The following is a 23,691-nucleotide window of genomic DNA, read 5'->3' as shown; positions in this document are numbered from 1 at the left end:
GGGCACTAGATCTGTTACTGTGTGAGAGCTACACCCATCAGGAAGAGGGAGCGGAACTGTGCCCTTGTGTCTCAACAGCCACCGTCCTTCTTTCGGAACTTCTTATACTCCATTAAGTCGGTCTGCTAACAGCTCTTGACTTCTGTTCTCTGGGAATGGCTTTGTTTTGCCTTCGTTCTTTAAGGATAGTTTTGCTAGCTGTAAAGTAAACTTCTTAGTCAGGAGTAATTTCTGTGTTAGTCAGGAGTGGCTCAGTGGTTAAGAGCACAGACTGCTCTTCAGAGAGCCTGAGTTCAGCTGCCAGCACTTACATGGCAGTTCCAAGTCCAAGGGAACCAGAACCCTCTTCTGGCCTCTCTGGGCCCTGGACACACGAGTGGTGCACATGTATACGTGCAGCCAAAACAATCACACACACAGAAAAGTTAACGATAGTTTTAAAGCAAAAGAACAGTGCCTGATGAGAAGTCAACTACTGGTACTCCCTTGTTAGGACTAAGACATCTTTGTTTTTGATGCTCTGATGTCCTCCTGGTCTTCGGGGGTTTCTGACATTTCATTATAAAGTGTCTCTGGATTTCTTTGCGCTTAGGTGATGTGGGAGTGTCATATCAATCTGTTGATTTCATTGGCTGAGCAATAAAGAAACTGCTTGTCTGGCCCTGATAGGTTAAAGCATTGGGGGGAGGAGTAAACAGAATAGAATTCTGGGCGGAAGAGGAAGTGAGGTCAGACTCTGCTCTGCTTCTGGAGAGACCCAACAGCTCTGCTCTCTGGAGCAGAGACACCAGGATGGACGGAGGCTAGACTCTTCCTGGTAAGTGCACCTTGGGGTGCTTACACACATCATTAGAAATGGGCTAGTCCAGGTGCGAGAATTAGCCTGTAAGGGTTAGAGTTCATGGGCCAAGCAGTTCTTAAAAGAATACAGTTTGTGTGTTGTTATTTCGGGCATAAGCTAGCCAAGCGGCCGGGGTGTTGGGGATGCAGCCCCGCCGCTTCTTATTTCAACACTTAGGGATTATCTTCTAGAATGTACTGATTAGCACTTTTAGTGTCCCTGGGATACCGTAGCTCACACATCTTTGACCGCTTCCTGCCTCTTTCTCTTCCTCTCTTGGAATCCCACCACATGTGCTGATGAGCTCACGGGTGCCACACTTCTGTTGAACTCAGTGCCTTTATCTTGGTACCTTCTTCTCTCCTCTTCAGACTGAACTCATCCCTTTATTTTCTTCTGGTTTGATGATTTTGTTTTTCAGTTACAGCTGAGACCCTCTAAGAGAATGCTTGACTAGGGGGCTGAACTGAGTGTGAACACTAGAATTCCCACCTGGTATTTTTGATAATTTCCACTCTTTACTGATATTCTCTACTATGCAAGGTGTTGTCAGGGTACCTTCCTTTACTTCTTTACAATGTGTTTTGGTTTTTTTAACATGTTTATAATGGTACTACTGTTAAATCTGACATCTGGGCTCTCGCCAGGAGTGTCTGTGGTTCATGCTAGCACATGGGTGAGACTCTCTTTCTTTTCATGCATCTTGTTGTGTTGGTCTTAGTGTTGTGTTGGGTCCTAATCCCACACCCAGCCCAGGCTTGCAGCTGTTCGCTTGTTTGGTGGTTATCTGGGTTGTGAAGTGTCCCCATCCCACAGCATTAAGTGCAGCCTAGGGCATGGCCCCAGTCACCCTCTCTGTCTCTGTCCATGACTGCCTGTATCAGCTCCACCAGTGCTGGGCTAGTTACTCCACTGGTTTCAGAAGTGTTCCTGGAACATAAGTGACCGCTTGGAGGACCGCTTTGTGGCTATTTCAGGGGCAAGTCTCCAAGGCCGGTGCCTGAGCTTGTTCTAAACTCCAGACTGCTCCTCTGCCCTCATTTTTCCTGGATCTTTCTAGTGGTAAGTCGTCCTGCAATTCAGCCTGTGGTACCAGTGGACCAACTCCCTCACAGGTGCATGTCACCATCTGGCCTGAACTGGTCCACGAGCTATTGAAAATGAATCCGTTTCTCTGTCAAAGCTTACAGCTTTACAGCACGGTGCCAAGGCTCTGGAAACAGTGGGGGATGGCAAACCTCTCTGTGGGTGATATCCCTACTTTGGGATCTACTCAGTGAGGGAAAGGAGAGGTTATACGGTCAGGTCTTCTCAGCCAGCTTCCCTCAACCAGTCCCCCGCCTAGGAGCGGTTGTGAGAGATCAGAGGCCCAGAATTCTCAGTGATATCATAGCAAAGGCACTGCCTGTGCCCTGCAGTAGAGACTGCATAACAATATAGGTGTCACCTTCCAGTCACACCGGCAAGAACTCCTCATTCTTATCTGTGTCCACATGGGACAGCTGTTTGCATCAGGACGAGTTAGTAGCGGTGGCGGGACAGGGTACAGGAATAGTTGGTGTCTGTGTGTGTGTGTGTGTGTGTGTGTGTGTGTGTGTGTGTGTACGTGGACAATAATTAGGTTCTGGCCACAAATGTGCTAGTAGGTTTATGGATGGAACTGTAAGTAGTGTGTGTGTGAGGGGAGCTGGTTGTATGTGTATAAGAGAGGGCAGTAGTTCAGTGTGTAAGCTTGGGTGTGTAGATGGCTGCGTGTAAGCGTGGGTGTGTAGCTGAGAACTATTTGTGGAGAACGGGGGTAGGTGGGTGTGAGCACGGAAGATAGGGAGGATGAGTGTGTGTAGGGGGGTTCAGGATATCGGGGTGTGAGTGTGCAGGTGGGTAGGTGTGCAGGTGTGTGGCAGATATGGTCGTGGGGTAGGGGTGGGCTACTCTGTAGGGGAAAGAGTGGATTATATTTAATTGTGGCCGAATTTGTGGCCATCAGGAAGGTATACAGGTTGGTATATGTGCAGAGATAAGTGGACCCGACATGTTTTTGAAGCAGGTATTTGTGTGTATGGACGTAGGGTGTATGGTGGAGGCAGTGGTTCGTGTGTGGGAGTTTCATGTGGGTGGATAGGTGTGCTTTGGGGACAGTGTGAGTGACGGCATCTGTGGGCATGAAGATTATGTGCACGGTGGGTAATCGGGGTGTTGGGGACGAGTAGCGGATGTGTAGCCATGTGTGAGAAGGTTGGAACAGGGCGGGCTGCAGTTTGACATGACTGAGAATGAAACCATCAGGGACATCGTCAGTGGGGGAGGTGTGGAAAGGATGTGGGTGAGCGGATAGAGGCCTGAAGAATGAGGGCTCTGGGGGCAAGAGCAGAGCTAGGCCATGCACCCTGATGAGCCTCACCTACCCCGTTTGCTCAGGTGCAGAGCCTTCATGTCCATCTGATTCTCTTTGCCAAGGACGGCACGCCGCAACTGCAAGCCCATATATTCTAGCAGCCTTTTCCGGGCCATGAATATCTCCCGCTCTGCTGGCATCAGAGCATGGAAGGGACAGTGGGCGATCTTCCGGTCCTACGACAGAGCACAGGGTCACTATGGTTCCTTGGGGCTGTCACCTGCCAGCCAAGAACACCAAGGACTACAGGCCACCCCCAGCCCAGACTGCAGAGTAACTGAGTGAGCAGGCCACCTCTCCATCCCCGGTTAATGTGACTGAGGACACAGAGGACACTTGCTCGACACAGAGGGCCACTTGCCCACAAGTGCCCAAAGCACCTGTTTATCATCATGAGGTCGTCTTCCCCGGAAGACCAGCCTTGGCTGTGGACTCCTAACTTTGCCCAAGAGAAGCCAAGTCTCAGAGGGGTCGTGCTCAGGAACGAAGCCACACCTGGTAGAATTTGAAGTAGCCATAGTCCACAGCTGTCCCCACTGCCATTCTGTCACCTTGCACAAGTATCACAGGTTTCAGAATATCTGCCCCGTAGCTAATCAGCCGGTCAATCTGGAAAACGCAGAATCTGTTAAGTACACAGGGCTACTGGAAGGGTGACAGAAGCCACGTGCAACACTGCACTGTGCAGGGCAGTTTCACGCGTGACCACGTCATGATGGGCATGGCTCTCGGGTCCTGTGAACACTACACACTGAACAGCGGAAAGACAGCCAAAGGGCACCGCCCAGCCAGAGAGCACAGCTGCCCAGAAGGATCGTTGTCCCCTGCTTTCTACAGGGTAGCCATGCCCCATGTGTGAGGAAGTCAGAGACAAATGCGATAGACAAGATCAACCTAGCCTCATCCTAAGATGCCACACTCCCTGGAAGAGAGCCCTCCCTGACTCCATTCATAGTCACAGTGACATCGTGAATGGATAGACAGAATGTGGCAAGCACATACAGCGGAGCATCAATCAGCCTTCAAAAGCTGTGTCCAGCTTACGTAAGTCAGAAGCGCCCTCTGTCAGCACACGGGGGGGGAGGGGGACAACACATCCGCGTCACCTGTTTCTGAACCACGCCTTAGCCTGTACATGTTATTATGTGCAGTGCAATGCATGACCTGAGAGTTGTCAGTTCACAACCAACACTGGAATACAATAAAAGAAACAGTGATGGCTGCAGTTGGCTGACCAGTGGAATCAGGAAGATGTGGATTAGGTGTGGACTAGGTGTGGCTGTTATTCAATAAACACCAGCTGGATGTAGTGGTGGACAGCTGTAATTCTAGCCCTTAGGAGGCTGAGACAAAGGATTACAAATTTGAAACTGGGAGAGGCTACAGAACAAGGACCCCCCGCAACACACACACACACACACACACACACCAAAAAACACCTAAATAAATACATTCAGGCATTCTGGAAAGATACAAATGTCTACGCTTTCTTAGCATATTTCATTCACACAGGTCACAAACCCCGGGTTCCAAGAAGCCCACAATGCAGAAGCAGACCTGCCAGGTCCAGACACTGTCAACAGATTAACACCATCTCATTTCCCAAGCACCTTGGGAGGCGGGTGCTGGCTGCAGGATGCTGGGTCCTTTAGTCTATTTTAGCCAAGACATGATCTTAAGATGATGCAGACTATCCCACCCTGACCCCAGGCAGTACTCACCATCCCCCTACCTCGTCCCCTGCATCCTCCCCTGCTTCCCCTCACCAGGGCAATCTTGTTCTCGGTGCTCCTCTGTTGCTCGTAGGCCAGGTCACATACAACGCATAGGGCAGTGCCCAAGCCTTTGGTCAGAGGCAAGTTGGGGTCAGCTCCCTGGGACAGGAGCTCCTTCACAACCTGGACACACAGACAGACTCCTCAGCAACCATAACCCTGGGTACGATCCACAGGTCCCACCCACAGGGAACATAATGGGTTGGAAGGATCATGGTGAAGCTCCTTAGGGAGGAGTTGCAGTTCTACCCAGGGCCTGGTTATGAATGACACTCTCTTGGTGCTGCTCCAAGGCAGCTGCTCTGATGGGTCCTGCTTATGTCTCACTTTCTAGCCCAGGAAAGAGCATGGTTCTCGGGCAGGTACGCATCCTGTCCTGGCCCTTTGCCTGCTCCTCCCCACCTCTCCTTTTTCTTTCACGATACTCATTAATATCTAAAACTGTGCTGCATGCTGGTGTAGGGCCTGATTCCCCCAGCTATGATGTGTGTCGGGGGATCCTCAAAGCAGAGGCTCTATTCAAAACCTACTGCTCATAGTGGTTCCTTCCTTCCCATTGAAGTTGCTCAGTAAGCAAAAGTTAAATGAAAGGAAGGATGGGTGAGAAGTTGTGTAGGCCAGGGGGTGGATGAACAAGTAGGTAGATAGGTAGAGGGACGTCTGGGTAGGTAAGGGAAAGGCTGAGTAGCTATGTGGTTAGATTGGCAGGTAGGTGACTGGATGGGTTAGTAAGTGGGAGATTGGGTAGATGAACCAACCAATAGATGGAGAAGTGGAATATGACAAAGCAAACCCGGTGGCTGATTGGAGGAAAGGGGTCAATGGTGGCAGGAAAAGCACAATTGCCTGGTGCACATGTACACAGGAGCTGGGCACATGAGCACCACATACAGAAGACAGGCACTGGGTATACAGGTGTGTAAGAGTCAGGCTCGTGGGTGCAGAGAGGCTCACCAGGTCATTCCCACTGGCAATGGACAGGGAGAGTGGGGAGTGGCCACTCCACAGCATGTTTGGATTCGCTCTGTGTGAGAGAAGGAGCCGGACTATGTCCCTGGCACACTGTGGGAAGAAAGGCAGAAGCACCTGAAATCAGAGGCTCCCCTACACACCATCAATAACACTATCGCCACCTTTAAAGTCAAGTCGGTCACTCGACTGCTGGCTCCTTGCACCAGCACCACCTAAGCAAAAACTACAAACAGGGACATGGAGCAGGGGAGATGGAGGATGCTCAGACAGACTCCAAGCATTCATTTGCAGGAAGCAAACGGGAAAGGCACTGGGATGGTAGAAGGAAGTTCCTTTACCTGGGCTCACGTGGGAGCCTCTCCCCAGTACTGTAGGTTACACAGTGGTCCCTCTATTTCCCCTACCACAGGGGCTTATCTCTAGCTGCCCTGTATACTTTGCTGACACTATACCCTCAGCATGTGACAAACCATAGGAGCTGGAGACCAATCCCCTTCCCCTGCCTGTTTCCCTGCAGCCAATGTCAGGCCAGAATCTGTGGAGGGGCTCTTGGGAAAGCTTCTCCATCTTCACCGGATAAGGGAGGTGTAATAGCTTGACTACCGCAGCCTCAAATCCCTCAACTATGGACTCTGAACTCCACGCCACTGATGTCTCCACTATACCTAATGATAGTGCCACATTAGTGCTTCCTACTTTTCCAGGACTTTTCATTCTGAAATACACACGAGGGGAAAATTGTTTGTTCAGGCCGATGCCTCACACTGGCCGGAGCCTGGGTCAGCCTCCCTTCTTGGAATCTCCCTGCCCCTGTTCCCAGAGTTCACAGCTGCCCTCTTGGGTTCTAGAGAGAACGTGCACACACTAATACCCACATGTGTAGATACATGAACATACACACACCAACTTAGAGGTGAAAGCTTAGAGACACATACATGCTATATTTGAACACAGCTCTTGCCTGGCCTAACATCCCTCACACAGCACCCCTTGGGACTCAGGGCTTAGGGCTCAGTCCCTTCCTTGCCCCGACCATCACACTCCACACTCTGAGAAGCCAGCCAACCCCACGGCAGGGCTCCATGGCTGCTCACCTTCTTGTTGTCCTCCCGCTCACAGGCCACGTGCAGAGCCGTGCGCCCACCCTCTTCCGGGACTAACGAGTGCACTGTGTAGTAGCTTCTGGGCGGGCCTGGCTCATTGTTGAGCTTCAGGCTTGAGGGCAGGAGGTCATTCTGCTGTAAACACAAGGCTTGAGAGAGATCCTATGTGTCCAGGAGTGCCTGCTGGCAGACTGTAGGTGTGGAGTATCTTCCCACAGAGCCCTCCGCACACCCCCTTCGAATCCTCCCAGAGCCACATGACTCCCACAGCACTCAGAACACCCTCTGGATGGTTGGACTCACAGGCATGCACCACCAAGCCTGTTTTTGTTGTGGTGGTGGTGATGTTGGTGTCTTTGTTTCGTTGCTATGTGATACCGAGGAAACCGGGCTACCAATTGAGCTCCAGCCCCAGACTCCCCGCCCCCACTTGCTGAGACAGGGTCTCTCCCTATGAATTTACTATGTAGACTAGACTGTGCCGGAACTCACAAAGATCTGCCCACCTCTGCCTTTCGAGTACTGGAAATTAGAGGCACGTGCCACCATGCCTGGCGACATCGCCAGCCCTTTAGTCAATTATTTTTGCCCGGAGTCTCCCAAGCGTGTCAAGCTTGCTTCCTCCCATGGCCACTGTTGGGTGCTGACTCATCTGGCCTGCCCACAGTAGGAGGGGCCGTGGTCAGGAGCACAGGGATCAGAGCACTCGTGCGGGTCTCTTTGTCAGCAGGCAAAGCTGCAGATCCAAACAGAACCACACCTTGCCAGCTTTGTAGATGTCATCCTGGTCAGCCGCCTTGGCATCCACGTCAGTGACGGCGTGAAGCAGCAGCTCCGTGATCTTGACGCCCTCCTCCCCAGGAAGCGAGGCTGCGATGTGGAGCGGGGTCAGAGACTGCAGCTGCGGAGGAAGTGTGGCGAGGGTGAAACCCAGTCTGCAGCCAGGCAGGTTGGCCCTGGTTCATCACCATCCGACAGCCTTCTGACTCTCCCCATGGTGTCCCTCTCTCCACTGTCTGAAGTTGGTCCCTGATGGACAGTCTCTGACCTCCAACAGCTAATGGCCATGGAGGATGGGGACCCTGCTCTCAGACTGAATGCCAGCAACTGAGAGGACCCAGACAGAGAAGTCAGGAAGACATGTTCCACTTGTCCCCAGTCTAGTTCCCCTCAGTGCCATCTCACTCAAATAGGAAGGTGTCCCTGAATAAAAGTGCCTGAGGGGCTGGAGAGATGGCTCAGTTAATGGTTAAGAGCATTGCTTCGTCTTCCAAAGGTCCTGAGTTCAATTCCCAGCAACCACATGGTGGCTCACAAACATCTGGAATGAGGTCTGGTACCCTCTTCTGGCCTGCAGGCATACACACAGACAGAACATTGTATACATAATAAATAAATAAATAAATAAATAAATAAATAAATAAATAAATAACCACACCCTGAAGGCGGGGTGTGGTTAGCCCGGAAAGCAGAGAGAGCCCACAGTGGGTGGATGTGATGAGGCAGGGGAATATTCAAATCCTGGGAAGCATTAGCTCTACAGGGCACATGACCTATGACTCGTTCCTGCAGCTGCTAACTCAGGCATGAAGGCTGCAGAGCCCACGAGCAAGCAGGTGTTGTAGACTATTAGTTTAAGATGCCGGGCGGTGGTGGCGCTTCCTGCCTTTAATCCCGGCACTTGGGAGGCAGAGGCAGGTGGATCTCTTTGTGAGTTCAACCCCAGCCTGGTCTACAGAGATCCAGGACAGGCTCCAAAGCTATAGGGAAACCCTGTGGTGACCACCCCCCTACTCCTACCCCGCAAAAAAAAAAAAAAGATGTGATACTATGTGGTATTTATGCTGTGGACGATTTGCTTAAATGTGCAAGGATGTGTTACATCCTTCTCTGTCACATTTGTTTAACTCTGTGAAGCTGTGCTACTTTGCCTGCCCGAAACACCTGATTGGTCCAATAAAGAGCTGAATGACTAGTAGCTAGGTAGGAGAGAAAATAGGCAGGGCTGGCATGCAGAGAGAATAAATGGGAGGAAAAATCGATAAAAGAGGATGAGGAGCGAGAAAAGGAGAAGATGAGGCTGCCAGGGCTAGCCATCCAGCCAGCCATGGAGTAAGAAAGCTATATAGAATAAAGAAAGGTAAAAAGCCGAAAGTCAACATGTAGTTAAAGAAAAATGGGGTGATTTAAGTCAGAAAAGCTGGCTAGACACAAGCCAAGCTAAGGCCGGGCATTCATAAATAAGAATAAATCTTCGTGTGTTTATTTAGGGGGTGGGTGGTGGGCCCCCAAAGAGTAAAAAAATCTACAGCCAGTCCTTACCCCTACAGCCAACACCCACAACCGACAGCAGCCTCAGCTGTCACATGGTGAGCACCGAGACGTGAGCGGTTAGGTTCCATCCCTGGTACACATGGGTACACATGAGTGACTGAGTGACGACAGCAGACAGCACAGTTCCCTGCTTTTGTGGCCCCCAGGAGGAGATGACGTCCACGACAGCCAACTGAGGTTCTCAGACTTTTTAGCCGCAGCTACTGAGAAGCAGCAATTGAGGCAAGTGACAGAACAGACACAGCCAAAGGGGAAATCGGATGGTGCCGTTGTGGAAGCCACGTCCCAAAAACAAGAGGGAAAAAAAAGCACGCTGCTCCTCGCTCCCCAGTTAGCAAACAGAGGAGAGATAGTGGTGAGCCCCAAGACAGCAAAATGATGAGGATGGATAAGCCATGGAACGTCAAACACCCCCAAGCAGGAAGACCAGCTACAGAAGGAGCCAGAATCTCTCACAGCAGTGCATAAGTGGGGCGCACTTCTCATGAGATGACAGAAGTTCTGTGCTGATGTGTGCTAAGATGCGGTGCCGTAAATAAAATGGTGGAGCCATGGCTCAGGGAACTACCGCGAGAAGATCAGTGCCTCACACACCATTGTTTATAGGCAGGGTGGATCAGCCCGACTGCTGGCCCCGAGGAGCTGTGGGCTTTTGCGAGTCTGTGGGGTGGAGGGACATCCATCATGCCTCAGAGGCCCCTCTGTACCCTGACACCTACCTGTGGAGGATACTGGATATCAGTCCGGGCCCCGCTCTCCAACAGCAGCTTCACCCCGTCCACATCCCCGGCCTTCACGGCGAGAAACAGGGCCTGCATGGGCACCTGGCATAGGTTGGGATCAGCTCCTCTACGCAGCAGCAAGGTGATGGTCAGCCAGCAGTTTTTACGCCTGTGGGTACCAGAGTTACAGTCTCACAGGATGGAGGGGATGTGCAGGGTAGTCGCCACACCTATGACCTGGACAGGATCTTCTTCCACACAAGAGATGCGGGGTGCTGACCACATAGAAACACTGCACCCTGGTATCGAGTCTTCCTTGAAAATACCCAACGTCGGCCCTTCCAAGAGCCTGGTCCCCACCCTGGGAGATTCAGAAGCATAACATCAGACCTCCCTGTGTGGGTCACCTGAGTCAACCTCAGCTGTGGTCACACAGGGCTTCGGTCCAGCACGAGTCACTTCACTTCATGAGATGGGGACTGGACTCTGCTGGGGTGGGGGCCAGACAGTGAAGCGAACACAAATATACACACATCACACACTGCCCGTGTTGAAAATGCAGCCCCACCACAGTGCCCTAGCAAGGATGCTGTCTTAGTAAGGGTTTCTTTTGATAAAACACTATGCCAAAAAGTATTTTGGAGAGCAAAGGATTTATTTTATCTTATACTCCCAGGTCACAGTCTGTCACTGAGAGAAGTAAGGGCAGGAACTCAAGCAAGGTAGGAACCTGGAGGCAGGAGCTGACACAGAGGCCATGGAGGGGTGCTGCTGACTGGCTTGATCCTCATAACTTGCTCAGCCCGCTTTCTTATACAAGTCAGGACCACCAGCTCAGGGGTGACACAGCCCACAATGCCGGGGCCCATCAATCAAAAAAAATGCACCATGGCTTGCTCCCTGTCCAATCTGAGGGGACATTTTCTTAGTTGAGGTCCCCTCTTCCCAAATGACTCTAGCTTAATGTCGGGTTGATATAAAACTAGTCATCACGGAGTCCCAGACAATAGGACACAGTCTCTAGAAACAGCTCCTGGTGGTGGCACAGGGCTGTGATGGGTACCCACTGAATACATGGCTTACCCTGGCAGCGATCCTCCGCCCCCACCCCAGAGCATCAGTGACTTACTCAGCCATGGTCTGTGCCATCTTCCTCACAGTCCCTTTGTCTGAGAGGGAGGGGACGTGCAGCAGGGAACTGTAGGCCTGGGCACTCTTCTCCAGGATGTCCTTTGACACGTTGATAGAGTAGTTTCGCAGGCACATGTTAGACTCGAAGTTTGTGTCGATGCTGTGAAGGGTGCTGGCGTCCACATTTCCTGTTATGTCCTCCGGCTCTTTCTCTAAGTCACTGCTCGCACTCTTCACTGAGGGGGTGTCTCGCTTGTGAACCACACTGCTCTTCCAGCTCAAGGAGTCCCGGGATTTTGCAGTCCCCAGGACCAGGGCATCATCCAAGATGCTTGAGAGGGGCGGTGAGGATTTAAGATCCTCTCCGCCTGGGGTGGATGTGCCCGTATCGTAGAAATAATCCACTCTTGGCTCTCCAAACAAGAATGAGATTTTGGGGGTGACCAAGGATTTGGGAGGTTCCTATGGCAAGCACCAAAAAAGGTCTCATTAGAGGAAGGAACTGGCCCCGGTGAGGACCCGGGTGGTGTGGCGCGGGGATCCTTCCACAGTCTCCATACCCTTGCAGGCGGGGGGGGGGGGGGGGGCGGGCAGGGACCACCCTGAGCAGAACCCAGAACTAGAAGTGAGCAACCACTGTTCGGGGTTCCACTACCACCTGTGACTCCTGTACATGATCTGCCTAGAATGAGCATCACTGTGCAAGCCAAGGATGACTGCTCGGGAGATGACTCACTATCATCCCTCACGCTGAGTCCACACAGGGCTGGGCTGGTACTACGTACTGTATGCTAAGTACAACTGCATCGTGACGGCTCACTTCACTACTCTCTCGCCACTCAGAAGTTCTCATTGTACCCTTGTGTTCCAGTTTAAACTGTGTTTCTGCCCCGTGGTGCTGCTCCCTACCTCTCTCCTTAGGCACCTGGATTCTCAAAGAGAAGTCCCTAGTTGGGTGACTTCCACAACCACCAGGGATGTGTAAGACATGCAGAGTCCCTGGTTCTTTCCCCTTCCCAGCACGTTGCTGGGGAGGTCTCGGTGTGAGCTGTGTATGTGGCTCAGAGGGAGCACACACCCCTTGGTGCACGTGGCATGGCGCAGGATGCCTTTGGGAGTTCCCAGGCTCTCTCTTCTGACCTCTTACCGCTAGACTTATCTTTCCATTCACCCTATACGGGACTGGTTCTCACATCGGGGAGGTAAATGGGACGCGCACGGCAGATGATGAGGGTGTGGTGGCTGACGGGGGCTGACCTGGGGCAGGGTCCTCTCGGCAACATTGGGATGGAAGGATTTGCTGGGGTAGTAGTGGAGGAAGCACATGCTGAGGGGGGTGAGGCCCTCATCCGAGCACTTGTTTACATCAGCCCCATAATCCAGGAGGAGGTTGACAATGTTGCGGTGAGAATGCACCTAGGGAGCGACAAAGTCAGACTTGTGCATCCGGGAACTGGCCCCCAGCAGGACACGGGGAGGACCACCTGGAATCCATGCTGCCCCTCAGAAGGCGGCACGATAGAAGGGCGTGCAACACTTGGTGAAGGGGCCAGTGTAGGATGAAGAAACGAATGGATCAGGCCCGGCCTGCTTCCATTTGGCCTTGAATATCACACATGAGTGAGTGGGGTTTTATTTAGCAGCAAGGACTGGCCAGCTCCTGTCAGACACTCACTATCAGAGTGGGCCGCACAAGGGAGCCCACAGGCCCGGGTTCCCGTCGGGAAAGGACTTACCGCGGCAGCAGCAAGCACGGTGTAGCCCTTGGAGTCAGCCACGTCAGCGCAGGCGAGGTTGTCCCTCAGGATTCCGAAAATCCAGTCGTAGTCCCCTTCCTGCGCCTTCAGGATCATTTCCCTGGAAATGTGCTCCTTGGGGCCACTGGGCCCAAAGGAGCTGCGCTTCCCCTCCAGGATGGCGCCTATGTTCCAGCTAGCGTGAGCACTCTTGTTCCTGGCAACACAACCGGCTTCATTGGTCTCTGGCCAGAACCTGGACTACCAGATACTGTCCACAAGAAAGAGCCCGAGGAGGGGGCGCTGCCTTCCTCCACCCCTCAGTCTTCCGAGCCCTCAGAACTTCCCCTTCCTTCCCTGGGCTCTCCATTCTCTCTGCATCCATCATCCCTCTATCACCCTGAGCCCTAACGGCTGCCTGCCAGTTATAATCACGATACCCAGTGAGGGAGACATGTGACCTAGAGGTAAAGTACTCGGGCCACTTGCTGCCCCAGCAAAGACTGGCTCCTTGGACTGCCTACTGTTTTACTGGGGAATACGCTCTCAACGGCAGGACCCTGAGTGGGCAGCAGGTGGCATTCACGTCATCCCACCCTCTGTTCATTTGCTTTCTGTTGGAGTTGACAATATCAGTGTCCCATGGCCCAGGTCATCACACCACACTGACTCTTCCCGGGTACGCAGAATGCCATCTACAATCAACAACCCGTGAATTTTATTCACTCGATAGTCGTCGATGTTTATGAGTTCAGTTGATGGTTACACAATGGATGGGTGGCGTAGGTAGATAGATGGCGGGTGGGTGGGTGGATGGATGGATGGGTAGACAGGTGAATGGAGTAAATATATATGTGTGTGTGGATGGACATAGTAAGTGGGTAGATAAAAAGGTGCATGCTGAATGCAAGGATGGAATGGGGAGGAAGATGGGTATGGGGGAATAAATGGGTGGATTGAATTAATAGAAGGGTGGATAGACAGGTGGACAGATGTAAGGTGGCTTCTCGGGTAAAAGGATGAGTGAGTGGGTGGATGCATTAATTTATTGATGGGTCAGTGGAGTGGGGGTATAGGTGGATGGACGGAAGGAAGAATAGATGCATGGGTAGATGGTGGAAAATAGTCATGTGTGCCCATCAAATGCTTTCTAAAATATTCACTGATATCTGAGGGCATTGTTTAAGGACGTAAGGATAGTAGAAGGTACTTGAGTATTTTAACTTTTAAGGTAAACAGCTTTCCCTGGGTGGGTGCTGACCTTCCCCTGGGTTGTGGGCCTCAGAGTGCCATCTCGGAGACGGCAGAGCAATGCCAGGTTTCATGGTTTCCTTACAAAGGCCAGAGGTCTAATCAGTTTGCAGATCCCATTCCTTCCCCGCATCCCACCCTTGGCTTTCTGCCAGATCCATCGTTAACAATTGATAATAATAGCGATCTTTTTTGTTATGTTGGTGTGGAGAGTCTTGACTCACAGAGCCTCTAGTGGCGAACAGGAATCTGCCCTTAAAGTGCCCAAGCTCTGGCTCACAGAAAAGGGAAGGTCCCAATGAGGAGCAGATGTAGGGAGAACACGAGCAAGGATGTCAGGACCATGAGTGGTGCACCCATCCACTGAGACAGTGTGGCTGATCTATTGGGAGCTCACCAAGGCCAGCTGGACTGTGACTGAAAAAGCATGGGATAAAACCGGACTCTCTGATCATGGCGAACAATTAGGACTGATGAGAAGCCAAGGTCAATGGCAAGGGGTTTTGATCCTACTTCATGATCCGGCTTGGTGGGAGCCTAGCCAGTTTGAATGTTCACCTTCCTAGACATGGACGGAGGGGGGGAGGTCCTTGGACTTTCCACAGGGCAGGGAACCATGACTGCTCTTTGGATTGGAGAGGGAGGGGGAGAGGAGTGGGGGGAGGGGGAGTAGAGTGGGGGGAGGGGGAGGTAAATGGGAGGCTGGGAGGAGGCGGAAACTTTTTTTTCCTATTCTCAATTAAAAAAAAATCTTACCGATTTTTTAAAAAGAAAAAAAAAGAAAAAAGAAAAGGGGACGTACGCAGGTCCAAAAGCCAAGGTGCACGTGCCCTCAGGATTCTGCTCAGGAGTTTATCCTAGATAATATTCTCTTCAGGGTTCTGATCCCAGCCTGGGACTACAGCAGCTGCACATGTGTGAGCCATTCCTGGCCATTCCTCTCTCAGAGAGTGTGCAAATGCAAGGCTAGAGACCTTGTTCCCCTACACAGACAAAGATGCCTGACCACTCTGCCTGGCTCCCTACCCTCAGGACGCCCATCTGGTCTCAGAGCACAGCAGGGACCGTTTGAGTCACTGAAGCAAAGGCTGTGCGCTCATGCTTATCCAACAAGCAACGCCGAGAGGTACTCGGGCCCTTAGCAGCAGCCCAGCAAAGGGGAACATCAGAACCCTTCCTAAAATGGGATTCCTGTTCATCGAGGAGACAAGAAGAAGAGAAAGACCAGACTGGTCACCTGAACTTGTAAGTTTGCTTCTGGATTTTGACCAACAAAGGAGTCTCATTTGTTATAAGCCAGGGTTCTTCATCCTCAATGAACGGAGGGATCTCATTCAAGAAGATGCGGTCATCCAACTCCTTGTGTAGGGAACCCGTCATGGGCAGGTGGTTGTTGTCAGTCGAATAGACATGCATCTCGGGAGGCAGCGTTAGGTCATCGTTCAGGAGAAACCGTTTATATTCATAGAAGAAGGGGTCCTGCTCCTCGGGAAGACCCTGCTCCGTCTTCTGCTCATCCGAAAGGCTGATTTTCTGCCTGGAGCTTGTGAGGAAGTCTAAGAATTCTGGGTAGTTCAGCAAGGAGAAGCTGCCGGGAACCTCTATCCCCAGCTTGAGGAGGTGCTCTCGGAACCACAGTCCAACATCCTGGCTGCCGTCTGGGTAGGTCTCGATGCCGGGCCCGAACCGTTGGTCGTCTTTATACAGTCCCTACAAGGGAAGTCCCGGGGGCCAGGAGAGACACTCAGTTGAGTTTTCCAAAAATCAGCAAAAGAAAATGTACTCATTCACCACACACACACACACACACACACACCACACACACCACATACACACACCACACACACACCACACCCTCCACCCACACACACCACACCCCCCACACACTTCACTCCACACACACACCACACCCCACACACACACCATACCACACACACACACCACATACACACACCACACACACACCACACCCTCAACCCACACACACCACACACCCCCACACACACTATACCACACACACACACACACACACACCACATACACACACCACACACACACCACACCCTCCACCCACACACACCACACCCCCCACACACACCACACCCCACACACACACCACACCCCACACACACACCATACCACACACACACACACACACCACAAACACACACGCGCTGAGGTATGACATGTGCTGGGCACTAGGACAGAGCAAGGCCATGGTGCTCAGAATGCAGGACATGAAGAAGGTGCTGTGGCCAAGTTGGAAGACAAAGGGCCAGGCTAGAAGTGGCCTCTCTCCGATGAGGACACGACAGGGGGCTGTAAGCCAAAGCTGTGATGGATAGATACATGTGTGTTCTATCCCAAGAGACTCCTGCGGGCCTGAACTTAGCTACAAGACAGGCCGTTTTACCTACAAACTTCTACACGTTAGAGGACGGGGAACCTGCAGCTTGTGATGTGGCGCTCAATGAACATCAGAGCCTAATTATGTATTTATCTCAGATAAGGTCCTTTGGAGAAGCTTGTTAGGAACCAGCCCCACCCCATCTGTCACTCCGATTCACTCCAGAGTGGAGAAGAGGACGAGGAAGGAAGAGGAAAGAAAGTAGAAGAGGAGAGGAATTGCTCTTTGCTTTCTACGACCCCAAGGGAGAAGTGCAGTTTCTAGGCTGTTCTAAATGCTTCCATCACCACCGGCCTTGGGTTTGCAGAGAAGAAAGGATCTCAGACAAGAAAACAGTGCACAGTGGTCTGGCGAGGGGCTCAAGGTCAAGTCTTAGCTTGCCACAAGAATGCCTGGAGGTCACTGGGAGGTCAAAGGTCAACCAAAGGTAAAGGCCTAAAATATAGAAATGATGGCACCTGTGACCTCATCTACCACAGAACAATCAATCTCATCTCGGCTTCCTGGCTGCAGTCTGAGGTGAGTGATGTAAAGGTCTATAGAATGGATCATGAGAAAGAGGGGTGTGGTGTCTGAGGGTGGCTTCACTCTACAGGGTGACATGGGGTGACAGACACATTTCCAGAAGGCTCTGGGAGGGGCCAAAGTGGTGGGGTGTGAGACTCAGACAGAAGTCAGAGGAGGGGTTGTGACACAGTGAGGAGCCAGGTGGTCTATGGGCCTGATGGGTCCAACAGGGAGGCAGCACCCTTATCTGGAAAGTTCAGCTTAGGTAGCAGCTGTAAGAGCAAGCTTAAGAGGCATTAGGAAGCCAAGCAAGACAGGGGCCGGAGGGACAGAGGCACTCCAGGGGGAAAGACGCTGTCACATGCATGCGTGGAGTCCACGGAGCTCTTGATCAGGACCCAGCAGCCCCACTGATAGGAAACCACTCAAAAAGATAGGCCAAACAACAGCAGAACCCCACGAGCCGGCTCCTTACAACAGAACAGATCTGCGTTCTCAGCTACTCCAGTGTGAGGCGAGGGGACTGCACATCTAAGGCCAAGCTGGACGGCAGAGCGAGCTCAAGGTCAGCCTTGGTGACTCGGTAAGACCCTCTCTCCAAACAAAAGCTAAAAAGAGGGCTGGGATGTAGCTCTCTGGCACAAGAGAGTTTAGTGTTCCCATGTCCCAGGGCTGAATCATAATTGCATTAAAGTGATTCCTCAAAAGACACCCCAATGCTGAGAAATATTTTTAAATCTCATCACTTATATGGCAGAGAGGGCATAAAGAGCTCCCTAACTGTAGTAACACAAATAACCTAATTAATATCACTAACTAAACATATAAACAGACAATTCACCACAAAAGATACACAGATAACAAACAGGAGTGAGGCAGAATCAGCATCACCTGCCATGGAGGTGCTCCAAACCCACACCACAAGGAGATGTCCCCTCGTGCCCACAAGAATACTGACGTCTAAAAGACAGTCGGACTGTCAAGTGCGGACAGGAACATGGAGTCACTGAAGTGTTTGCTGAGGGCGGAAATGGCGTGACCACTTTGCATAGCAGTTTGGGGAGTTCTTAGAAAAATGACTGCACGCTTACCATCGAAACCAGCGTTCTTACTCCCGGGTATTGTCCAGGTGAGAATCAACGTAGGCGTGTGTCTATGTGAAGACTGGGAGGCAGCCATTCTTGGCAACTACCTCTCAGTTCAACGTTACCAAAATTTATTTGAAGAACTCAAGAGAGTATCTATCGGTGAATTAAAAAGAAGCAAGCAAGCAAACAATAACAACATCAAAACCATGAGATTCCCACACGGTGAAATGCTCATCTATATTTATTATAATATATATATATATAATATATAATGAGTATCAAAAGAGTCATGCCCCAAACAAAAGAAAGCAGACAGGAAGTACTACATATAATATGATTTTATTTATTAAATTATTAAAAATATAAAGAGTGATGTTTAAAAAAACAACAAAAAACTAGTGTGTGTGTGTGTGTGTGTGTGTGTGCCAGACAGTAGTGATGCACACCTTTAACCTCAGCACTGGAGAAGCAGAGGGAGGTGGCTCTCTGAGTTGAAGGTCAGCCTGATCTACAAAGAGAGCTACAGGACATCCAGAGCAACACGGAGAACTCCTGTCGCAAAACATCAAAAACAAACAAACAAACAAACAACAACAAAATGCATCTCTTGATACACTGTCCAAAAAAAAAACCCTGGAAAATATGTGCTTTTCATATCTAAAATTAGCATATAAATCAGAATAGGAAAATGGAGTTGAAATAATCTAAACTCATTCTTACATTTTTTAACCAAGAACTTATCCTGTCATGTTGGGAGTAAGGGGAGTCCTAAAGGGATAAAGAGTGTAAAACTTATAAACCAATAGTCTCAAAATAAGATGATGTTTTTGGTTTTAAAAATATCCTCTCAATCCAAATGAAAGTCAGAGGCGGGGGAATGCTGGACAGTGGGGTCAGCAGAGCACATACCAGGCAACAGACTTAACCCCAAATGTGCTTCTACTAACGCCAAATTGCCTGGTCAAAGGCAGGCGAGAAACCAAGAGCTAAACATGTGATGTTAAATTTCCCGGTAGCAGCACTACAAAAAGTCAAAATCTGGGCAAAATTCTATTTCCTTTTCAAGACAGGGACTGATGTATCCCAGGCTGGTCTTGGGCTGATCCTCCTGATTCCGCCTCCTGGATCACAGGCATGCACTATGGCATCCGGTGGCTATGGTGCCGCTGATTGTACTCGGAGCGTGGGGAGCGCTATGATACCAAATGGGCTGCATCTCCTGTCCTGAGGTGGAATTCATTTTACTATAGTGTTTATATTTAGTTCAACCTTTCCAAAAATATCACTTATAAGTATACCTGGTGTTCAAAGCTTTTCAGATATTTCGCTTTTTTTTTTTTCTTTTTGTGATCTGGTCTGTGGGAGCTGAGGGTATTAGCTAGGCATGTGTAAGGCCCTGGGCTCCGCCCCAGCACTGTCAAAATAAAGAACCTGGTGCGTCTTTTACATTTACAGAAACCTTAGTTTGGAGAGCTGCATCTCAACCATTCAGTAGACACGATCGCGGTGGCTTTCAGGGGACAAGGCAGATTTAACTGTCCAGTGACCAAAAGTAAAGAGAAGAAATATCTAAAGTTATTTAAAATTATGGTGACAGATACACCACAGTGAAAATAACATCCCAAAAATCTATATAATTATTAACACTAAATTCCTAAATTTGGGTCATGAAATACTCAAGAGGATTTTTGTTTGTTTGGGTTTTGGTTTTCTCCCTTTTTCATTTATTTGCTTTTGAGACAGGGTCTCTCTCTCTCCCTGGCTGTCTGGTGTTTATCATATAAACCAGGCTAGCCTCCAATTCATAGAGATCCAGCTGCCTCTACCTCCCAAGTGCTAGGACCAAGCCTGGCCTAAAGAGATTATTTCTAAAGATGGTGTATCCATTTATTATAATAAAAGGGCATAAGACAAATACCAGGGACATACAATAAATCTCCAATTTTACTCATTAAATAAATATCACAGTCTCAGAGTATATTAAGATGAATGTGGCGCTGTAGGGAGTAATTTTAAAATTTTCAATTGTGGTGAGACATCCTCACTCAACATGTCTGAGCGCTGGCGGAGTCAGCAGAAAAAAAAAATGTATAGTCAACTTAAAATAACACAAACAGCAAAAACATGTGGCTCTAGAAACACTGTGGTCAACAGCTGCTGAAATGCATTTAGAGTTAGCCTTGGACCAGCCAGACAGGGAAGGAACCAGCAGAGGACCAAAGCAGATCCTCTGAATGTGGGTGACCGTTGTATGGCTGGGCCAGACTGTGGGTCACTGGCAGCGGCACCAGGATTTATCCCTACTTTTTGAAACCCATTCTCCATTCTCTTTGGATGGATACCTTGCTCAGCCTAGATATAGTGGGGGGGAGGGGCTTGGACCTTCCCCAAAGCAATGTGCCTTATCCTCTCTGAGGAGTGGATGGGGTGGGAAGCAATGGGAGGAGGGGAAAGAGTGGGAACTGGATTGGTATACAAAATGAAAAAAAAAAAAAAGATAGTTTGTCTTCTTTTAAAAAAATAAAATAAAGAATAAAAAAAGAAAAAAAACAACAACAACAAAAGTTAGCCTTGAGCTGATGAGAGGTTCAGCAGGTAGAGACTTGCTATGCAAACCTAGTGATCAGATTTCCATTCTCTGAACGCTTGTAAACAGGAAACCAACTCCACAACGTTATCCTCTGACCTTCATGTGAATAAACAGATTTTAAAAACAAACACTACTAAATCAGCCCTGTAGGGTAGACGTGGTGATAAAGGCCTGTCTTCCCAGCTGTTTACGAAGTGGAGCAGGACGACTGCTAGTCAGGACCTGCCTGGGTACAGAGTGAGTTCAAGGCCAGTCTCAAAACAAGGACAAAGAGGGCTGGGACTGGGACTCAGTATTAGAGTGTTTGCCTTGCGTACACAAGGTCCTAGGTTTGATCTTTCGCACTATAAAAATAAGAACAACAACAAAATTAAAAAGAAGACTGACCATAGTCTAGGTCATAGCACAAGTCACAGCCAAGAACGGAAATCATACAAATTAAGCAAGCACAGAGGAAATTAGTAGCAAAAAGCCAGCAAAAGCCCAAGTCGGAGCATGAAAAACAATACTGGTGACAAGGACCTAACGCTGGGCGGTGGTGTCGAACGCCTTTAATCCCAGCACACGGGAGGCAGAGGCAGGCGGATCTTTGTGAGTTCGCGACCAGCCTGGTCTACAAGAGCTAGTTCCAGGACAGGCTCCAAAACCACAGAGAAACCCTGTCTCGAAGAAAAAAAAAAAAAGAAGAAGAAGAAGAAGAAAACAAGGACAGAAAGTAATCAGAGCAGAAGTTAAAATGCACTTTGAATTGAATGGAAATGACAATATGAGGGAATCAAAACTGTGGAACATAGAGCCCGGGTATATATCTAACAAGCAGGTGAGAAGAGCCTAGAAATCACTGCAGGCAGGGGTGCACAGGGAGGGCAGAGGCAGAGGTGCACGGGGAGGATGGAGGCAGGGATGCACTGGGAGGGCGGAGGCAGGGGTGAGTGGGGAGGGCGGAGGCAGGGGTGCGCGGGGAGGGCGGAGGCAGGGGTGCACAGGGAGGGTGGAGACAGGGGTGCACAGGGAGGGTGAGCAGAAAGAAACTGGTGGTAAAACAGAATCAAATGGATAAATAAGCTGACCAAAAGCTGATTCTCTGAGGGAAACAAATAAGAAAATTGATAAACACCTGGCACAGGGTGGGGCGATTATATTGGCTCTCTGTTAGGAAGGAACTAGTCCCACCCACAATGAGGCTCCTTGCTATTAGCAAGGATCACTAACAACACCAAGCGTTCACACAGATGCAGACCAGCATCCCACAGTCATTGGTGGGGGACGAAACATTACAGACAGGGAGCATTCAGACACTCCAGGCTATATTTAGAAGTTTCCCCAGGGAAATGAAAACCTGCATGTAATGTTTACATGCGCACACAAAAACAAACTAAACATGTATGTTCGGCAGCTTCATTCACAGTTGCCCAAACAGGAAACATTCTAAAGGACTTTCAGTTAAGCTGTGGTTACTTCATACCATGGAGACTTCAGTAACCAAAGAAACAAGGGGAACACTGGGCCATGGGGTTGGATCTGTGCTGCGGAGAGGAAGACGCTGGACCCAGCTCGGCAGGGCTCCACCTTGTGGCCTTCTCTTGCAAAGGCACAATTACAGGCAGAAGGTAAAGCCGTGGCTGGAACTGGAAGGAACATGTACTATAGAGGCATGGGCAGTGATGTGAGGTAAGGGAGCCATTGCAGACAAATCTACACTTGAAACTTTCAAAACTTTCTACTGAGAGAGTGCATTTAATTGTGAATTATATTTAATAAATTAAGGAGTGGAAAATCATTTGAACTTTTTTTCCTGGGGGAGGGGGAAAAGGCAAGTTTTAGATAGTACATATAAGGAAGACACATTTTATATACTAAAAATAAAAATTCATGGTATTTTTAATAAAAAAAGGTAACTAACTTGATAACATCCTTCTGGGAACAGATAGATGCATTTTGGGGTTTTTTATTTATATCTTTATTACTGATAGTATTACAGCTATTAAAGCTACTTCTATTTAAGCTTTTCCAGAACCTAAGTATCTTTTTCTCAGAAGCTCTCTGAGACACAGACTACAACCGCACAGAGCAGACCAAGAGGTGAGTGAGTAGCCCTCCCCACCCCCCAGCTGGACAGCCAGTCACTAGGCCCTAGGCCCCTAGGCAAAACCCCAGAACCCTCCCCCACTCACCTCAGCTGCTAAGCTGGCTAGCAAGAAAGCCTCCTGCAGGTAGGCTGCTCCAACACCCCCCATTGGACCCTGTAATCTACAAGTCCCACTCTGCCCCCAAACCCACCCGTCCCCAGAGGCCTTAGCAGCTTCTTGAGACACAGACAGTGACTTCAAGGATTGCACTAAGAGGCAAAGATACTGTCTGCACCAATTGGTAGAAGAGATGGGTAGGTGTCAATATAAGAATACATTCAAAAGAGCAATATGACACCACCAGAACCTAGTGGTCCTACAACAGGAAGACGTGAACCTCCTAACCCAGAAGAAGCAGAAAATGGTCTTTAAATATAGCTTTATGAAGATGATAGAGACCCTTAAAGAGGAAATGAAAAATTCCCTTAAAGAAATGGAGGAAAAGACAAAATATTGGAAGATATCAATAATTCTCTTAAAGAAAACCAAGAAAAACAGGTGAAGCAAGCATCTCAAACAGACCAAGACTTGAAAATTGAAATAGATTGATTCTACTTGGACCTATTGGTTTCGTGGGAGCCTAGGCAGTTTCGTGGATGCTCACCTTACTAGACCTGGATGGAGGTGGATGGTCCTTGGACTTCCCACAGGGCAGAGAACCCTGATTGCTTTTTGGGCTGAGGAGGGAGGGGGACTTGATTGGGGGAGGG

The 23,691-nt window shown here is 49.7% G+C and overlaps 1 protein-coding gene across 1 annotated transcript in view; it reads right to left on the bottom strand.

Moving 5' to 3' along the window:
- Ankmy1 (ankyrin repeat and MYND domain containing 1) overlaps window positions 1–23,691 on the bottom strand; it is a 35,664-nt gene that overhangs the window by 5,664 nt on the left and 6,309 nt on the right. Inside the window, exons 4-14 of the mRNA XM_050126009.1 lie at window positions 15,498–15,970; window positions 13,010–13,226; window positions 12,531–12,689; window positions 11,272–11,735; window positions 10,140–10,311; window positions 7,847–7,987; window positions 7,078–7,218; window positions 5,966–6,073; window positions 5,003–5,134; window positions 3,732–3,845; window positions 3,247–3,412 (exon numbers count right to left, since the gene is read on the bottom strand). Coding sequence (XP_049981966.1) covers window positions 3,247–3,412; window positions 3,732–3,845; window positions 5,003–5,134; window positions 5,966–6,073; window positions 7,078–7,218; window positions 7,847–7,987; window positions 10,140–10,311; window positions 11,272–11,735; window positions 12,531–12,689; window positions 13,010–13,226; window positions 15,498–15,970 — 2,287 coding nt within the window. The remainder of the gene's footprint in view (window positions 1–3,246; window positions 3,413–3,731; window positions 3,846–5,002; window positions 5,135–5,965; window positions 6,074–7,077; window positions 7,219–7,846; window positions 7,988–10,139; window positions 10,312–11,271; window positions 11,736–12,530; window positions 12,690–13,009; window positions 13,227–15,497; window positions 15,971–23,691) is intronic.

This window comes from Alexandromys fortis, unplaced genomic scaffold (genome assembly GCF_014885135.2).
Source record: "Alexandromys fortis isolate MF-2015 unplaced genomic scaffold, M_Fortis_MF-2015_v1.1 scaffold_254, whole genome shotgun sequence".
NCBI lineage: Eukaryota > Metazoa > Chordata > Mammalia > Rodentia > Cricetidae > Alexandromys > Alexandromys fortis.
Note: the sequence above shows the minus strand (reverse complement) of the source record. Positions and strands in the feature narration are given on the sequence as shown.